This window comes from Blastomyces gilchristii (genome assembly GCF_000003855.2).
Source record: "Blastomyces gilchristii SLH14081 genomic scaffold supercont1.16, whole genome shotgun sequence".
NCBI lineage: Eukaryota > Fungi > Ascomycota > Eurotiomycetes > Onygenales > Ajellomycetaceae > Blastomyces > Blastomyces gilchristii.
In genome coordinates, this window is record NW_003101667.1 from 316,993 (window position 1) to 334,706 (window position 17,714).

Consider the following 17,714-nt stretch of genomic DNA (forward strand, 5'->3'; position numbering starts at 1 on the left):
TCTGAAAGATCTGAGATAAAATCAAGACTAGTGATTTATAAAAGAAAAAGATGAAGATATTAATTTAATCTAAGATTTAATATTATATCTGACTCTGATATTCTAGTGAGTGATATTATAGATAAAGAGAATGAGTTTAATACCATATAACTTATAAATATTTATAATGAAAAGTTATTGAAAGAAAACAACAATACCTGAATAATTAATAGAGAATTTTTAAATATAACTTCATTAAAAAAAGTCTATAATTATAGAGGATTTTAATACACATCATCTCTGATGAAATTCAGAATACAGAAGAGTAGTAAGAGCAGATAAACTGATTAAATAAACTTTTAAGCATTTAATAAACTTAATTAACAAGTCTGATTAATAAACATTCTTTAGAAAAGACATGAAATAGAAATCTATTATAGATTTAACTTTCATATTATAAAATCTAATTGAAAAAAGACTTATAAACTGATTTATTAATTCAAATGAGACATCAGAATCAGATTATAAGATTATTCAATTTAATATTGAACTGAGTGAAAAATAAATAAGTGAAAACTCTCTTCTCTTCAATTAATATAACTTTGAAAAAGCTGATTGAAAAGCAGTTGAAGAAAGTATAAAACTGCTGAAATCTGAAAAACAGAGTGAACTCTATTGAAATATGAGTCAAGATATCTTAAATGAAATACTTGAGAATAGAGTGAAGCTGAGTATATCTATTCTTTTAACAAGTATTAAAGAAAATATTTCACAGAAAAAGTTCTCTGAGTACTTCAAATCTTGATAAAATAAGAATATCACTTCTAAAAGAAAATAATTAGTCACTGCTAAGAGCACTTGAAAGAATAACTTAATATCTAATAAAGAGTTTAAAGCTATCAGAAATGAATATTTTTCAGATATTAAAAGAGCTAAAACAGACCGCTGAAAGAAATTTCTTGAAGAAGAATAAGAGAAAGAAGTTTTTAAGATCTTCAACTGTAAGAGGCCTACGTAGACTGGCCGCTGGGATCATGAATTTCATGTTTGATCTCATTTGGTCTGGTCCCATACATTTCTTGGCATGAATCTCACTGGGACTAGTCATTAAAAAAACATGCAAAGTGACTATATATCAAATCTCAAAATGAAACCATGACTTGAAAAAAATGAGAAAGTGGTTTCATTTGATTCCATTTAGTCCCATTCTTGGCATAAAGTTACTATTTTTAGACATTTTAAGGTTTTCTTTAGACTATTTTTAATTCTTTAAAAAGTAACACTTTTTGATAACACTCAAATGAGATTTAAAGGGATTTAAAGTAATAAAAATAATTTAAATTGAGAAGTGGAAATCATGGTCTCATTTGAAAAATGTGACAAGAGTAGACAGTAGACTGGCCGCTGAGACCATGAATTTCACATTTAATCTCATTTGGTCTGGTCTCATACATTTCTTGGCATGAATCCTGCTGAGACTAGTCATTAAAAAAACATGCAAAGTGACTATATATGAGATCTTAAAATGAAGCCATGACTTGAAAAAAATGAGAAAGTGATCTCATTTGATCTCATTTAGTTTCATTCTTGGCATAAAGTTACTATTTTTAGACATTTTAAGGTTTTTTTTTGACTATTTTTAATTTTTTAAAAAGTAACACTTTTTGATAACACTCAAATGAGATTTAAAGTCATTTAAAGCAATAAAAATAATTTAAATTGAGAAGTGAAAATCATGATCTCATTTGAAAAATGTGACAAGAGTAGACAGTAAGTCTCACTGAAACAGTATGAAACTACTATCTAATGTTAAAACTGTGTAATGAGATCAGTCAAATTGATAATGAGACTATCAAAAAATCTGGTCCTGGTTCCAGACACGGTCACACGGTCAGTTTAGTAGACAGTAAGTCTCACTGAAACAGTATGAAACTACTATCTAATGTTAAAACCGTGTATTGGGATCAGTCGAATTGGTAATGAAACTATCAAAAATTCTGGTCCTGGTCCCAGACACGGTCACACGGTCAGTCTAGGCCTACGCCGAATAGATCAGTATAATATATATAGGTCTTATATAACAAAGTGAAAAATGTTAAAGAAGAAAAGAAAAGAGAAAGTGTGAGAATCAGCAATTGAAGTGGATATTTATATGTATTCATGATGATGTACACAGTAGAGCTTCGGGGCGGAAGAATAGGAATTTCATGGGTTTTTCAGCTGAGGATCAGCAATTGAGAATCATTGAGAATCAGAGAAGCGGAATCTATAGAGTGTAATGAAATAGTCTATATGATTGATCGGGCGCAGCGCGCCACATTAGCCCCCTTCTTCCCTGATCATGTATAGCTCCCATCAGTCAAGAGCTGTGATCTCAGATAACACAGAACTCAGAGTTCAGGTCAGGTGATCATAGCCAACTCATTTTATAAGATATTGTTGACTGCAGTCATGAGATCTCTCATTGAGAATATTCTCAATCTCTCACTTAAGTTCATTATCTTCTTCTATGATCCCTGGCGGCTGTCAGTCAGAAGTTAGTCAAGAAGAGAATAGATCAGTGACAGTGTGATGAAGTAAGCTTGTATGAAATACATCATAAATCTCTGACAGAGTATTAAGATAGTAGTTATAACTGTCTAGAACTTCTGTCACTGTGTATTTCACATAATAATAATTTAATGTACAGAATGAGTATGTAATCTGTATATTTTTAAGATTCAATCATATAAGATCTTCTATCTTATACTGTTCTGCAGAATCTTATCAGATATTGACTTGATCTTCTTAATCTTGTTTCATAATTATCATACAGGCCTCTGCTCAGTTGCAGGCATCTCAGAGCTTTATTACTATATTATCAGTGATCTGAATTAGACTGTGAGAGTTCAGTGTGAAATATGTGATCTCTAGAAGATTCAACATCTTCATGTGAAATCTGTGTGTAAGAAAGAACAGAGTTATATCTGTTGAAACAGTATCTCAGCTGTTAATAGTGATCTCTGTGTGTAGAAGAAGATCATACCAATCATCTTATAAGTGATTGCAGAACTTATGAAGATAATTCTTTACAGTCTGAATTATTTGTTCTGATGCATCATCAGTCTTGAGATGATAGACAGTTAACAAATAATATATAATCTTGAGAACTTGACAGATTCATGTTCAGAGAGTACTCACAAATTGACAGTCTTAATTCAATACTATAGATCTCAGTAATTCATGCATCTGATAGAACAGACTCTGTAGAAAAGCTTCAGTGACTTGTTTGATATTCATCTTATCACAAGATTTCAATATTATATCTTTGCTTAATCAGTTTATGATGACCAGGATGTTTCTATAACTCTTGCTCTCAGAGAGATTAACAGTAAAGTCAATTATTACATCTTACCAGATTCTATCAAAGACATTAAGTAGTTTCAGCAGATCTTTTCTACAGTTCTTTCATAAGATGATAGAAGAAGAATAATTACAGTTTCAGACAAAACATCTGATGCTGTTTGATATCTCAGATCAGTAGAATTCTTGAGAGATTATTTAATATAGTTATTCATGACCTGAATAACTGATTATACACAAATCATGCATCTCTTGCATTATCCAGGTATGTAAGGGTTCAGAGTGAGAGACTCAGTGTCATTCACAGAATTGTAGAGTATTATTATTATCAATTGAATATTCTAAGATATTGATTCTTATACATAGTTCTGAGGGAAATCAGAGTGCTTCTTGACATACTGCTTCAGTAAGTGTTTGAAGAAGTTCATCAGTTTGAGCTGCTGTATGTCATAGTTTATCTACTATAGGTTCAGAAGAAGTTGAGATATCAGTGACAGTTCTAATCAGAGAAGCACATATAGTATCATGAGTTGTTTCATCTTGATCAACTAATATCTTCAGATTCAAGAGCTGATGCTCTCAGTTCATTCAGTGAGTATCTGTTACATTGAATGATATATCTTGCTCTCATTGTGAGAGGGCATCTGTCATCAAGTTCTGACTGTCAGAATGATAATGTATTGTAAAATGAAAGCAGCTTAAGAACTTAGATTATTGCATCTGTTATTCAGTGAGTTTACAGATAGTTATGAAGTACTTGAGATTCTTATGATCTGTGATTATCTCAAATTCAGAGACACTTTGAAGTTCAGAGTCTCATTCTTCTAAACAGTGTATAATTGTGAGAAGTTTCTTGTCATAGATCTCATAATTGCATTCAGTGAGACTCAGTTTCTTAGACATGAAGATGTATGATTATAAGACATCTTCATCATCATATTGCAATATAGCTTCTTCTGTGACATAGTCAGAGAAATTAGCTTTAACAACTGTCTCATAATCAGAATCAAATGTTATCAGCAGAGAGATATTAATGAATATCTTCTTCATTTATATAAATGCAGCTTTAGTGTCTACTTATCATTGAAATACTGAGTTCTTCTTAGTGAGTTCTGTAAGTAATCTTATAATATCTGAGAAGTTTCATATAAATCACTGATAGAAGTTAGTGAATCTGATGAAACTTTGTACACTCTTCACAGTGTGTGAGATATTTCATTCAAGAATAGTGAAGACCTTCTCAGAATTCATTCAGATTCTCTTACCAGCTTCTATGATAAAGCCTAGATATTTTGTACTTTTAATCTCAAAATCACACTTATCTATGTCTATTGATAGTTCTGCTTCTCATAGTTATTGTAATATCTTTTGTACATGTTCTTGATGTTCTTTTCTGAACTCATCAGTGAAGATGAGAATGTCATTGAGATATGCAGATGTGAATTCATCAAGGAAATCTCAGAGTGCTCAGTTGATATACTTCTGAAATATACTGAGAATGTTAGTCAGTCTGAAGAGTGTGACTACTCATTCAAAGAGATCATAACATTTCTGAAATACTGTAAGTCATTCATCTTCTTCAGTGATATGAATCTTATGAAACACAGTGATGACATCTAGTTTCATAAACTATTGAGCTTGTCTGATCTGAGCTAGAATTTCATTGATCAGAGATAAAGAATATTAGTTCTTCTTGATTAATCTGTTCAAATCTTGATAGTTCACACAGAATCAGAGTTCTTCATCTGAATTCTTTGCAAAGAGAATAGGAGCTGCAATGAAAGAGTTACTAATACATATGAATCTCTTATTCAACAGATCATTGAGTGTCTTTCAAAGAAGAAGAAGTTCATCTCAGAACATGTTCTAAAGAGAGCCTTATGATGATTCAGAGTCTTTATCATTCTTCTTCTCTAACTTAATACTGTGATTCACTCCTGAGCCTTGTAAGAGAGGTATATTCATAATGTTGTCTTGTCAGAAGACATCTAGATATTCATGATATTGTTGAGAGAGTTTGATATAAGAATCTGTTATTATAGTATGAGATAACTTTTCTAGGGCTTTCTTGATATCAGCTAGACTGATGAAATAGATTGTCACATAATTCTGCTATTGACAATCTTTTCAGTGACTTCTTTTTCAGAGCAGTTTGTAGGCATTGACAGAGATCTGTATCAGATTCATAGTCTTGTGAATATTATCTTTGTGAACTCTATCATTGTTAGGGAATATTAAGCTTCTGTTTTGAGCATTCAATAAGATGTCTTGTTCAGATAGTCAGGCAAGTTCTAACATAAGATTATAATCAAGATTATCAACTTCATATGTATAGATATCTTCATGTTAATGTTCTCTGATATCTATGTTTAGTTTCACCATGTAATGAGTGTAAACATCTTTTGAATCATCAAATTCTGTGAGAAGTCAGAGTTTTGATAAGAGAATATGCTGAAGATTATAATGTCTTACAACTGAAGATTTAATCATTGCATAGTGACATAGACTGCTATCTATTATGATCTTCATATTATACATGTTATTCATCACAGTAGATACAAGAATTGCATTCATTGTCATCTTTTCTTCAAATTGTTGTCATCTGACCTCTTCAAGCTTCTGTTTGTGAATTTGAACAGAAGCTAATCTTTTCCCTGTTTCATTGAAGTGTTCTCATAGTTATCTTCTGAATCTTTCTTCAATGCAATGTGATTGATGTGGACAGACACTGATTCATTCTTTAAGTGAGAAGACACTGATCTTTCTCTCAAGTAAGGAGACACATAGGTCAATCAGTAGTTGAAAGTAATGTGTTCTGATCAGTTACAGTTGATGCACATCTCACATTGATGTCAGTCAGTGACTTCTTTGAAAGTGATCTCAGGGACTTGAAAGCCTGTTCAAACAGTGAAGACTCTTACTTATGTGTAGACATTCAAGTCTACTCAGTTCATGACATCTGCATCATTGTTGTTATTCTTCAGTGCAGATGTATGAGTGACTGAGATGTAATATCTTCTGTCACTGTTCTGTATACTCTTGAGCTTGGTAAGACAGTCATTCAATGTCCAGAGTTGTGTGCAGAAGCCTTTATAAGTCAGGTCTTCATTTATACTTATAAGGGCCTGTAAGAGTTCAAAAGTTAATGTCTTCTTGAGCATGCTAATCTTCATTTGATCCTCTCAAGATTGATCACCTGCTTCTAGAATCTTAGTGTCAAAGTCAGGGATGAATGTTGTGAGAGAAGTGTTTCTCTGTCAGGCACTCTGTAATCAATCTAATACTTTCTGTTGCCTAGCAGTGTCTTGAAACAGAACATCAAGATATTTGATGATATTATCAGATGTTTGCAACACTGGTTCACATGCTTTCATTTATGAATGAAACTTCTGTTTCACATGATTCTTCAATCATTCATTGATATATCAATCTTGATTGATTAGTGAACTGATGGCATCTTTATCTATACTTAGTTTCATGAGCATTTCCAACCTTCATGATGAGTAGAGAGTGAGATCAGAAGTATTAAAATATGTAGAAGCATCTAAGTGTTCTTTCAGCACTCGCATTGTATTTGATTCTGTCAGTGTTGAGATTGTCTGTGCAGGAGTTTCTTGTTAAGATAATCATTGAATCTCTTCATACTGGCATTATTGAGTTGCATGCATGTCAGCTATTTATTATTATTATAATTTCAACATTGCTCAGAGTCACTGTGATATTGTATCTATGCTCATGTTTGAGAGTTCTTTCATATTATCATTAGATATAATTATATTGTTTGTCAGATGTGTAGTATCTGTGAAATCTGAAGAAGTGTAATTGTATGAATATCTCATACATCTAGAGTGTCAGAACTCTCAGGTCTTTTGCTGATGTTCTCTTTGTAAGATCTTGTTGCGGGGCCAGAGTGACTGATGAGCAAGCTTCTATCTGAGAACTTGATGTTCACTAGACTGGCCGCCGGGACCATGAATTTCATGTTTGGTCTCATTTGGTCTGATCCCATACATTTCTTGGCGTGAATCCCGCTGGGACTAGCTATCAAAATAACATGTAAAGTGACTATATATCAGATCTTAAAATGAAACCATGACTTGAAAAAAATGAGAAAGTGATTCCATTTGGTCTCATTTAGTCTCATTCTTGGCATAAAGTTACTATTTTTAGACATTTTAAGGTTTTCTTTAGACTATTTTTAATTTTTTAAAAAGTAACACTTTTTGATAACACTCAAATGAGATTTAAAGTCATTTAAAGCAATAAAAATAATTTAAATTGAGAAGTGAAAATCATGATCTCATTTGGAAAATGTGACAAGAGTAGACAGTAAGTCTCACTGAGACAGTATAGAACTACTATCTAATGTTAAAACTGTGTAATGAGATCAGTCGAATTGGTAATGAAACTATCAAAAAATCTGGTCCTGGTCTCAGACACGGTCACACGGTCAGTCTAATGTTCACTTAACTGTTTGATCATTTTTTCTATTTCTTACACGTCATTACACATTCAGGTATCTTCTCAATGAGTAATCATTTCTAATAAGAAGATGATGAATGTTTTTCAAGTGTAAGAGGCCTACATTGAATAGATCAGTATAATATATATAGGTCTTATATAACAAAGTGAAAAATGTTAAAGAAGGAAAGGAAAGAGAAAGTGCAAGAATCAGTGATTGAAGTGAATATTTATACATCTTTGTGATGGTGTACGCGGTGGAGCTTCGGGGTGGAAGAATAGGAATTCCATGGGTTTTTCGGCCGAGGATCGGCGATCGAGAATCATGGAGAATCGGAGCGGCGGAATCTATGAAGTGTAATGGAATAGTCTATATAGTTGATCGGGCGCAGCCCGCCACATCAACTATATAAAAACAAGAACTGTACTAAAACTTTCAACTTTAGAATATGAGTTTCAGAATGAATTATATACAGCAAATTTCTTTGAAAAAAAATATCACACTTTTATGAGAATTCTCATTCAAAACTCATCAGATTCAGAAGAAGAGAATATATTATTTTATAAATATATTAATGAAAGTGACTGCCAATAATCTGAGCTTATATAAGATGAAATAGAGTCAGTCATTTTTTCAAGTTCAATTAAAACTGTTGCAGGTCCTGATTCAATTAATCACTTAATTATTCAAAATTCATATTTCTACTTAAAGAATTAATATTTTAAGCTCTTTTTCAATCTCTTGAGAAATAAATATTATTCTGAATGCTGAAGAGAAGTCACTGAAGTAATTCTTACAAAATCTAATAGAAAAGCTTCAATTTCTAAGTTATATAGAGTAATATCTCTATTGAACTGTCTGTGAAAGATTTTAGAAAAGATAATAGCTACTAGACTATTTTTATAAGCTCTATTAGTAATTCTCCTCTATTTAATGAATAGATAAGAGATAGAAAACAATGTTCTATAATTAACACTGTTCTTTTCATTATTTATAACATTCAAATAGCAAAGTATGAAGATCTGATCTCATCAGAAGTTTTTATTAATATACAAGATGCATTTGATCATTATTATTATTATTATTATTCTTCAATTATAGATGTATGCAGTCAGAGACTATGACATCTACCTGAGAACTTTAGTTCTCAGGGTTTTTTCTATGTCTGTAAAGTTAACTATTGTACATTCATCAATTTCAGATATGCAAAATCAGAAAATTCCAGCTCAGAATACAAAAACTGTTTACAAATTGCAGTGTTTTAACATCTTTTAATACTTTGAAACCATTTGACACTATCATGACAAAAGAAAAGAGAGAAAGAACACAGTCTCAAAGATAGACACATTAAATAGATAGATAGAAAGAAATTGAAAGGAAAAGATACAGAAAAAGATAAAGTAAAGAGAGACTATAACAAAACAAATTATTAAAAGAGAGTGTATAGCTGTTTTAACAGACTATATCTGATTGATTTCCTCCTCTTCATATTCAGATAATTCTGAATTTAGCCATTTTCTTGTAGCTGCTTGAGTTTCTGATAGAAAGTCTATTAAGTATTTAATTCCTGTCTCAGTTGAGAATAAGAATCTCATATTTAATTGATTTAGATCATACTTCTCTTTCAATCTGGCTCTGAGACTATTGTATAATGCACAGTGTATTATAATATGCTCAGAGTTCTCATTTGTATTGCAGAATGAGCATTCTATTGAGTCAAATCTATCATCAAATCTTTGTATATAAGATTTGAAATAGCCATGTCCTAGTTTCAGCTGTATTATAGATGAGAATATTTTCTTTTTACATTTAATTGAACAAGATTTCCACTTGGGTTTTGTTTCAAATCTTGAATAATGTATACTCTTCTTTTGTTTCTGCCAGCTTTCATTTCACTTGTCTAAACAAGATTCTTTTATTTTTCTCTTTATAAAAGACCAGGACATAATTTTTTGAATAGATCTGCTTAATTCTGCACCCTTTTTTACAGCTGAATCAGCCAATTCATTGCCATGAATATTCATATGAGCAGAAACTCAGTGTAGATGAATTCTCAGCTTTGATGTTCTTCTCTTTTGAATTTTTAAAACAGAGTTTAAGATCAGTTCAAGATTCATTTGATCATTATGAATCTGACTATTTCTAAGTCTTTTTAAAGCAGCTTGACTATCAGAGAATATCCATGTCTCTTTCAAACAATTTCCTCTTTTATAAGATTTTATTTCAATGAGTTTGAAAGCTTTCACTATTGCAAATAGTTCAGCATCAAAGACTTCACATTCAGAGCCTAGATTTCAGAAATCTGAGATAAAATTAATATTATCTTCAGTATAAGCAATGCCTGTGTCTAATCTATTCAAGTTCTCATTTTTTGAGTCATCTGAATAAATCAGAATAGAGTCTTTTATATTGATTGTAGAAGTTCTCTTCAAATGCTGTTCATATTCTTTCTCTTTTAATAGTTCACTTATTTGTAAGTCTATAAGAGATTCAAGCTTTTTTCTTCAGAGAGATAACTTCTCATGATCAACTTTTTCAACATTTAAAGAAGAAAATTGATTTTTAATCAGAGAGCATAGTCTGTACAGTTGAGAAGACATTTTCTTTGAAGAATTATTTTCATTTCAATCAAGAAATCTATTCCAATCCAGTTCATTTCCAGAGTTAATTGATGAAAATGAAGAAGAGACTCTTTCTCTGATTATATGATTTAAGCTCATCTTTACAACTCTCAGAGCATAGTTCATACAGGCCTTTTCAAATCTAATAGCAGGAGAAGGAATTGAAGCTTCAATTTTCATTGCTTTAATAGAAGATGATTTGAATGCTCTCAGAATTCTTCTCAAGGCTCTGTTTTGCAGACTTTGAAAGAGTTCAGTGAAATTCCCTTGATTATTTCATCAAACTTGAACTTCATAATCAGCTACTGATGTCATACAGGCTATATATAACTGTCTCATAGCCTGGAAGGATAGACCTCTCTCTGTATTTGATAGTCTGATTATGTTGTTCAATAGTCTTTCTGTCTTGACAGTTCTCTGTTGAATGTGATATTTAAAATTCAACTTGGAGTTTAACTATACTTCTAATCATTTGACATTTACACTGAGTTTAATCTCTCTATTTAAAAGAGTTAGAGATAGTTCTTTCTCATTGAATCTAGAAAAGAAATGAATTAACTCAGTTTTATTCATATCAAATTGAATTTGATTGATATCTGCTCTAACAAAGATTTCCTTTGCAGCTTCTTCAATTACTTTCAAATTCTCTTTGATAGTTTTTGAGCTGTAGACTAGACCAATATCATCCACATAACTTGGAGATCACACTATTCTCATATTTCTATTTTTGAATAGATATGCAGTGTATATTGCAAATAAAATGAGTGAGATTGAAGACCTCTGTGATACTTCTATTTTTATCTCAGTCTTGTCTTGTTTCATTCCATCAAAGAAGAGTTGTATAATTCTTTTAGACATAAAACAGTTAACTCATTTTATTAGAGAAAGTGGCAGTTTTAATATCTTCAATGTCTGAATTAACTTTGACTTTGAAACATGATCAAATGCTTCTTTTATATCAATAAAAACTGCAGTTGAGACCAGACTCTCATGCTTTGTTATTTGAATATCATGAACAACTGAGAGAACAGTGTCAATTGCAGAACACTGTTTTCTATCTCTCATTTATTCACTGAATAAAAGAGAATCATCTATAGAGCTTATAAAAGATAGTTGAGTAGCTATTATCTTTTCTAAAACCTTTCCTAGGCAGTTCAATAGAGATATTACTCTATATGACTTAGAAATTGAAGTTTTTCTATTAGGTTTTGCAAGAATCACTTCAGTGGCTTCTCTCCAGCATTCAGGATAATATTCATTTTTCAAGAGATTGAAAAAGAGCTCAAAATACTCATTCTTTAAGTAGAAATATGTATTTTGAATAATCAAGTGATTAATTGAATCAGGATCTGCAGCAGTTTTAACAGAACTTGAGAAGATAGCTGACTCTAATTCATCTTGTGTAAGATTAGACCATTCCCAGTCATTTTCATCAATGTAGTTGAGAAGTGATATATTCTCTTCCTCTGAATCTGAATCTGAATCTGATGAGTTCTGAAAGAGAATTCTCATGAACACTTGACATTTTTTCTCAAAAGAGTTTGCTGTATATGATTCATTCTGAAACTCATATTCTAGAGCTGGAAGTTTTGCTACACTTCTTGTTTTAGTATAGTTAAAAGCTTTAAAAACTTTCTTTTCTTATGCTTCTTCAAGAAATTTATTCCAGCAGTCTGTTTTAGCTCTTTTAATATCTGAAAAATATTCATTTCTGATAGCTTTGAACTCTTCATCAGATATTACATCATTCTTTCAATCTCTTCTAGTAGTAGCTAATTCTTTTCTTTTAGATGAGATATTCTCATTTCACTAAGGTTTTGAATACTCAGAAGATTTTCTTTTTGAAATATTATCTCTAACACTTGTTAGAATAATAGATGTAATAAGCTTCACTCTATTCTCAAGCATTTCATTTGAGATATCTTGATCAGAATTCCAATATAGCTCATTCTGTCTTTCAGATTTTAACAGTTTTATACTTTCTTCAACTGCTTTTCAATCAGCTTTTTCAAAGTTATACTGATTAGAGAGAAGAGGATTTTCACTCATTTGTTTTTCACTCAGTTTAATATCAAATTGAATAATCTCATGATCTGATTCTGATGTCTCATTTAAATTAATAAACCAGTTTACAAGTCTTCTTTTCATTAGATTTTGTGACATGAATGTTAGATCTATAATAGACTTCTGTTTCATGCCTTTTCTAAAGAATGTTTGTTGATCAGACTTATTAATCAAATCTATTGAATACTCAAAGGTTCATTCAATCAGATTATCAGCTCTCACTGCTCTCTTGTATTCTGAATTTCATCAGAGATGATGTGCATTGAAATCTCCTGCAATTATAGAGTTTCTTGATGAAGTTATGTTCAGAAATCCTCTATCAATTGTCCAGATATTGTTATTTTTCTTCAATGACTTTTCATTATAGATATTTATGAGCTGTATAGTATCAAACTTATTTTCTTTATCTATAATATCACTCACCAGAATATCAGGGTCAGACATGATATTAAATCTTAGATTAAATTGATATCTTGATCTCTTTCTTTCATAGATCACTACTCTTGACTTTATCTCAGACTTTTGAGGTAAAAAGCAGTAGTAGCTTGAATGAGAAATGACATATTTTTGCTCAGCATCAAAATTCAGCTTCTGAAGTAGTACAAAATCAACTTTCTATTCAAATGCAATATGAAGACAAGAATAAATGCAATTTGAGTTTCTATTCACATTATTTTGAATAAATGTGATTTTTGAAGAGTTTTTAAACTTTTTTTGTTGTTTTTGTTGTATATTCATACTAAAAGAGAGTAGAGAAGAATCTAATCACTATCATCAGATAGTAGATTATAACTGTTCTGAAAAGTAGGAATCTCAACTGCTTGCATTATATCTAGTTTATCATCAGAGTCATTTCTCAATTCTCTAATCTTAACAGAAGTTTGAGAATTCAAATTCTGTTTACATTTCACTGAAGAATTGAAGTTTGAAGACTTAGATAATTGAGAGTTTCTTCTTTTTGAGCTTGCAGTTGTGAGTTTACTGGCTTGACTCTTCTCTTCAGTTCTAGATTGACTTTGAGCTTCATCTTTTCTCCAGTTCTTTTGAGTTCTAGGAGTAAATATACATTCTTTTGAGCTAGATGCATGTTTTTCTTTGCAATTAGAGCACTTAAGCAGAGTATATTGACAAATTTCATCTCTTTTTGAGCATGTTTTACATTTATGCTCACTAGTTTTATGATCTCTGGCACAGAATGCACATTTTGAGTCTCTAAAACATGAGATTGCAAAGTGTTCATATCTTTGACAGTTTGAACACTGTGTTTGAGCTTTGAGATTCATTCTTGAGTCTTTGTATTCATGAACTCTCATTTTCAAACCTGCTACTCTTACTTCAGAGATCTTTGATTATTCAAGTGTTTTTATATATACTAGAACAGAGGCATTTCTCCTGCTTTGTCTAAACTCAATTGAATTTAGTCATACAGGCTTCTTTCTCAGTTGAATGAAGTTGTATTCTTTCAATTCATTTTTGAGAAGTAGTATTTCTTCTTCACAGTCAAAAATTTCAACTGGAATATCATAAAGAATAAATTTGTCTCACTTTTCATCTCTTTCAGATAGAATTGTTGTGTTTAGTAAAGATTCTACTGCTGACTTTCAGAGATTCTCATTCTGAATAAGAAATTCAGCACTGAATTCAGGCATTGTAGTCAGAATGATGAAGTTTTCAAAGAATGATGGCTCAATTGAAGCTATAACTGGTTTTTGAACTTTAATATCAGTCATTAACTGAGAAAAGAACTGCTGATTAATTTCATTTCTGATTCTGAAAATGAGATTTGAGTTTAGCTTGTTTCTTTGCAGAATATCCTGGTTTGAGACTTTGAGAATAAGTCTTCTATTTCTGAAGATTTGAAAGTTTTTCTCTTTTTACATTTTCTTTTTCACTTTTCTATGAATAGAGGCATGAGCAGTATTCTTCTCAGTTTTCTCAGGATTTTGAGCTGGTTTTGAGACAGCAGGTTTAGAGACAGCAGATTCAGCTGCTTGAGCATATATTTTCTTCTGATTCAAAGAAGAAGAAGAAGTAGAAAGAAAGAAAGAAGAAGAGCAAGATGAAGAGTCAGTGATTATACTAGGAATTTTCAAGGTTTTTTGAACTGTGTTTGAGATTTCAAGTTTGAACTTGATCATCTCCTGTAGTTGTCTAGTCTGAGCATGAAGAATTAACAGAACTTCTTCATTCATCTCACTCAGACACTGCTTTTCAAGAATCTTGCTTACTTTTTCAAGTTTCTGTATTTCAAGAACTTGTTGTTTCTCTATTTCTTCTTTCTTTCTTCTCTTTAGAATTTCAATCTCAGAAATAGCATTTGAGAAAGCATCTTTTTCCACATCAACTGAGTGTATTTTTGAACTCATTGTTTTCACTCAATGAAAAGTTGGTCAGACTGTTTCAATTGAGATATTTCTAAGTCTGTTTTCAATTGAAAAGTTGGTCAGACTGTTTCAAAAGAAGAATAAAAGACTTTTATGTATAAAACACCTGATTTTTTTCACACTAGTTCAGTAACTAGGTTAGATTTTTGAAGAGAATCTAATAAACTAAAATTGATTTTTAAGATAAATCAATAAAATCTTTACAATCTCTTTCTTGAGATACAGTGAGAAAAAGTATGATATCAATTGATAATAAATCAGATGATATGACAGTTTTTGAGAGAAAAACTGATAAAAAATAAATCAATTTTTTGCAGAGAAATTGATTAAAACTATTCAATTTTATTCTAAATCATTCAATTCTTCTCACACAACAAGTGTGCAACTCAAATCAGTTAATAAAGAGTGTAAAAAAGAATTAAGTATTAATAAAAGCTCTTCAGTCACTGAAAAAGTAATTCTTACTTAAAAGAATATGAAATTATGATAGAAAACAACTCTGTTTTTAATTCTTTGTAAGAATATTGTATAAAACTCAGAGAAAAACACCTTACTTTTTCAAGAGAAGTAAAAAACTATTTCTAAGATCTTTTTTTTGCATTAACTGCTGCAGAAGAATAAGATAGAAACTGCTAAGATATACACTACTGTATACTCTCTATCAAGACTTTCCCTCTTCAGAGTCTTGATATTATAGAGAATATAAGTCTGTTTTTATATGATAATATAAATATTGTCAGTGAGATGTAGAGGAACTGGTTATTTATATCTCAAAATAGAAGACTTTGTCAATGATTATATTAATATAGAGTTAATTCTCAAATTCAATAGAAATCTAGTGTTGCTGTTCTCAATTCCTTGCAGAATCTATTGAATATTGAGATATTAAAACTAGATTTAATATATCTCACTGTGCAGGAATCAAAGGCTCAGTCAGATCTTGAGATATACTGATTTTATAGTTGTTAATATGCTGTTGACTCATTGTTCACTGATTATGTATTGAATGCTGTTGCTGAGGTATCTTTTTGTATTGTTCTGCTGGGGATGAGCCAGATTGAGAGGGGTAGTACAGGGGTGAGACTTGGTGTTGAAGTCTAGATACACTGGCGGCGGACTGTGGAGGTTGCACTTCAGAAGAGTCTGTTGATTATGTGCTTGATATTATCACTGAGGTATCTTTTTGTATTTTTCTGCTGGGGATGGGCCAGATTGGGAAGGGCGGTACGAGGGTGAGACTTGGTGATGGTGTTTTGGAACATCAAAGATGGACAGGGTTTTCGCGGAGGTCGCTCCTCGGATATCTCCACAACTACAGGTCGGGGATCTTCCAAAATCGAGAAGATTGGTGCATATGGCTAGGTCACTTCACCTTACAATTTGTATGGCACTCTGGCCCGGGGTTGTGGTGTGGTAGGGGAGAACGGGGGATAGTCCCACACAGGAGCTTCGAACAACGTCCGGTTCATGTTTGGCTGGATAACTCCACCACCACACGGGGTATGCGGTCGGCGATGGGGTCAAAATGCTCGTATGATCGAGGGCTTTTCGATGGATCTATCGGCGGGTTCTTATTCGAAAAATCGAGCGAGTTCATGGTGGAGCGGTTGTGCATTTGATCATGTTTCAAAGTCAAAAATGATTCAAACTTTAAAGATGTTAAAACTGTCACTTTCTCTAATAAAATGAGTTAACTGTTTCATGTTCAAAAGAATTATACAATTATTCTTTGATGAAATGAAATAAGATAAGACTGAGATAAAAATAGAAGTACTATAAGAATCTTCAATGATATCTGTTTTATTTGTAATATACACTGCATATCTATTCAAGAATAGAGAGATTAAATTAGTGAGATTTTCAAGCGATGTGAATAATATTGATCGATTCTACAGTTCAAAAACAATCAAAGAGAATTTAAATATGATTGAAAAAGTAGTAAAGATAATCTTTATTAGAGCAGATAACAATCAAATTCAATTCTGAACTATTTGCAATAGTGAAAGCTTTCAAAATTATTGAAATAAAATCTCATAAAAGAGAAAATAGTTTGAAAGAGACATGAATATTCTCTGATCATTAAGCTGCTTTTAAAAGACTTAGAAATAGTCAGATTCATGATGATCAAATGAATCTTGAACTGATTTTAAATTCTGTTATAACAATTCAAAAGAGCAGAATATTAAAACTGATAATTCATCTGCACTGAGTTCCTGCTCATATGAATATTCATGACAATGAATTGACTGATTCAGCAGCAAAAAAGAGTTCAGAATTAAGCAGATCTATTCAAAAATCAGTGTTCTGATCTTTTATAATGAGAAAGATAAAAGAATCTTGTTTAAACAAGTGAAATGAAAGCTGGCAGAAACACAAGAAGAGCATACATTATTCAAGATTTGAGACAAAACTCAAGTGAAAATCTTGTTCAAATAAATATAAAGAGAAAATATTCTCATCTATAATTCACCTGAAACTAGAACATGGTTATTTCAAATCTTATATACAAAGATTTGATAATAGATTTGATTCAATGTAGTGCTCATTCTGCAATGCAAATGAAAATTCTGAGTATATTGTAATGCATTATGCATTATTCAATAGTCTCAGAGTCAGATTGAAAGAGAAGTATCATTTAAATCAATTAAATATAAGGTTCTTATTCTCAACTGAGATAGGAATTAAATACTTAATAGACTTTCTATCAGAAACTCAAGCAGCTATAAGAAAACGACTGAATTGAGAAATATCTGAATATGAAGAGGTGGAAATTGATCAGATATAGTCTGTTAAAACAGCTATACACTGTCTTTTAATATTTTTGTTTTATTATAGTCTTTCTTTAATTTACTTTTTCTTTTC

The 17,714-nt window shown here is 31.2% G+C and overlaps 2 protein-coding genes across 2 annotated transcripts; one reads left to right on the forward strand and one right to left on the reverse strand.

Annotated features, from left to right (window-relative positions):
• Nucleotides 1–6,266: 6,266 nt before the first annotated feature.
• BDBG_06817 (uncharacterized protein) lies at nucleotides 6,267–7,303 on the reverse strand (the record flags this gene model as incomplete). The annotated part of the gene is made up of 2 exons (XM_002622653.1): nucleotides 6,267–6,446; nucleotides 7,163–7,303. The coding sequence occupies 2 exons, from the start codon at nucleotides 7,301–7,303 to the stop codon at nucleotides 6,267–6,269; spliced, it is 321 nt and encodes a 106-aa protein (XP_002622699.1).
• An 8,751-nt stretch (nucleotides 7,304–16,054) lies between these two features.
• Nucleotides 16,055–16,471, forward strand: BDBG_17487 (uncharacterized protein; the record flags this gene model as incomplete). Its single annotated transcript, XM_031725192.1, has 1 exon — nucleotides 16,055–16,471. The coding sequence occupies one exon, from the start codon at nucleotides 16,055–16,057 to the stop codon at nucleotides 16,469–16,471; it is 417 nt and encodes a 138-aa protein (XP_031579766.1).
• Nucleotides 16,472–17,714: the final 1,243 nt, after the last annotated feature.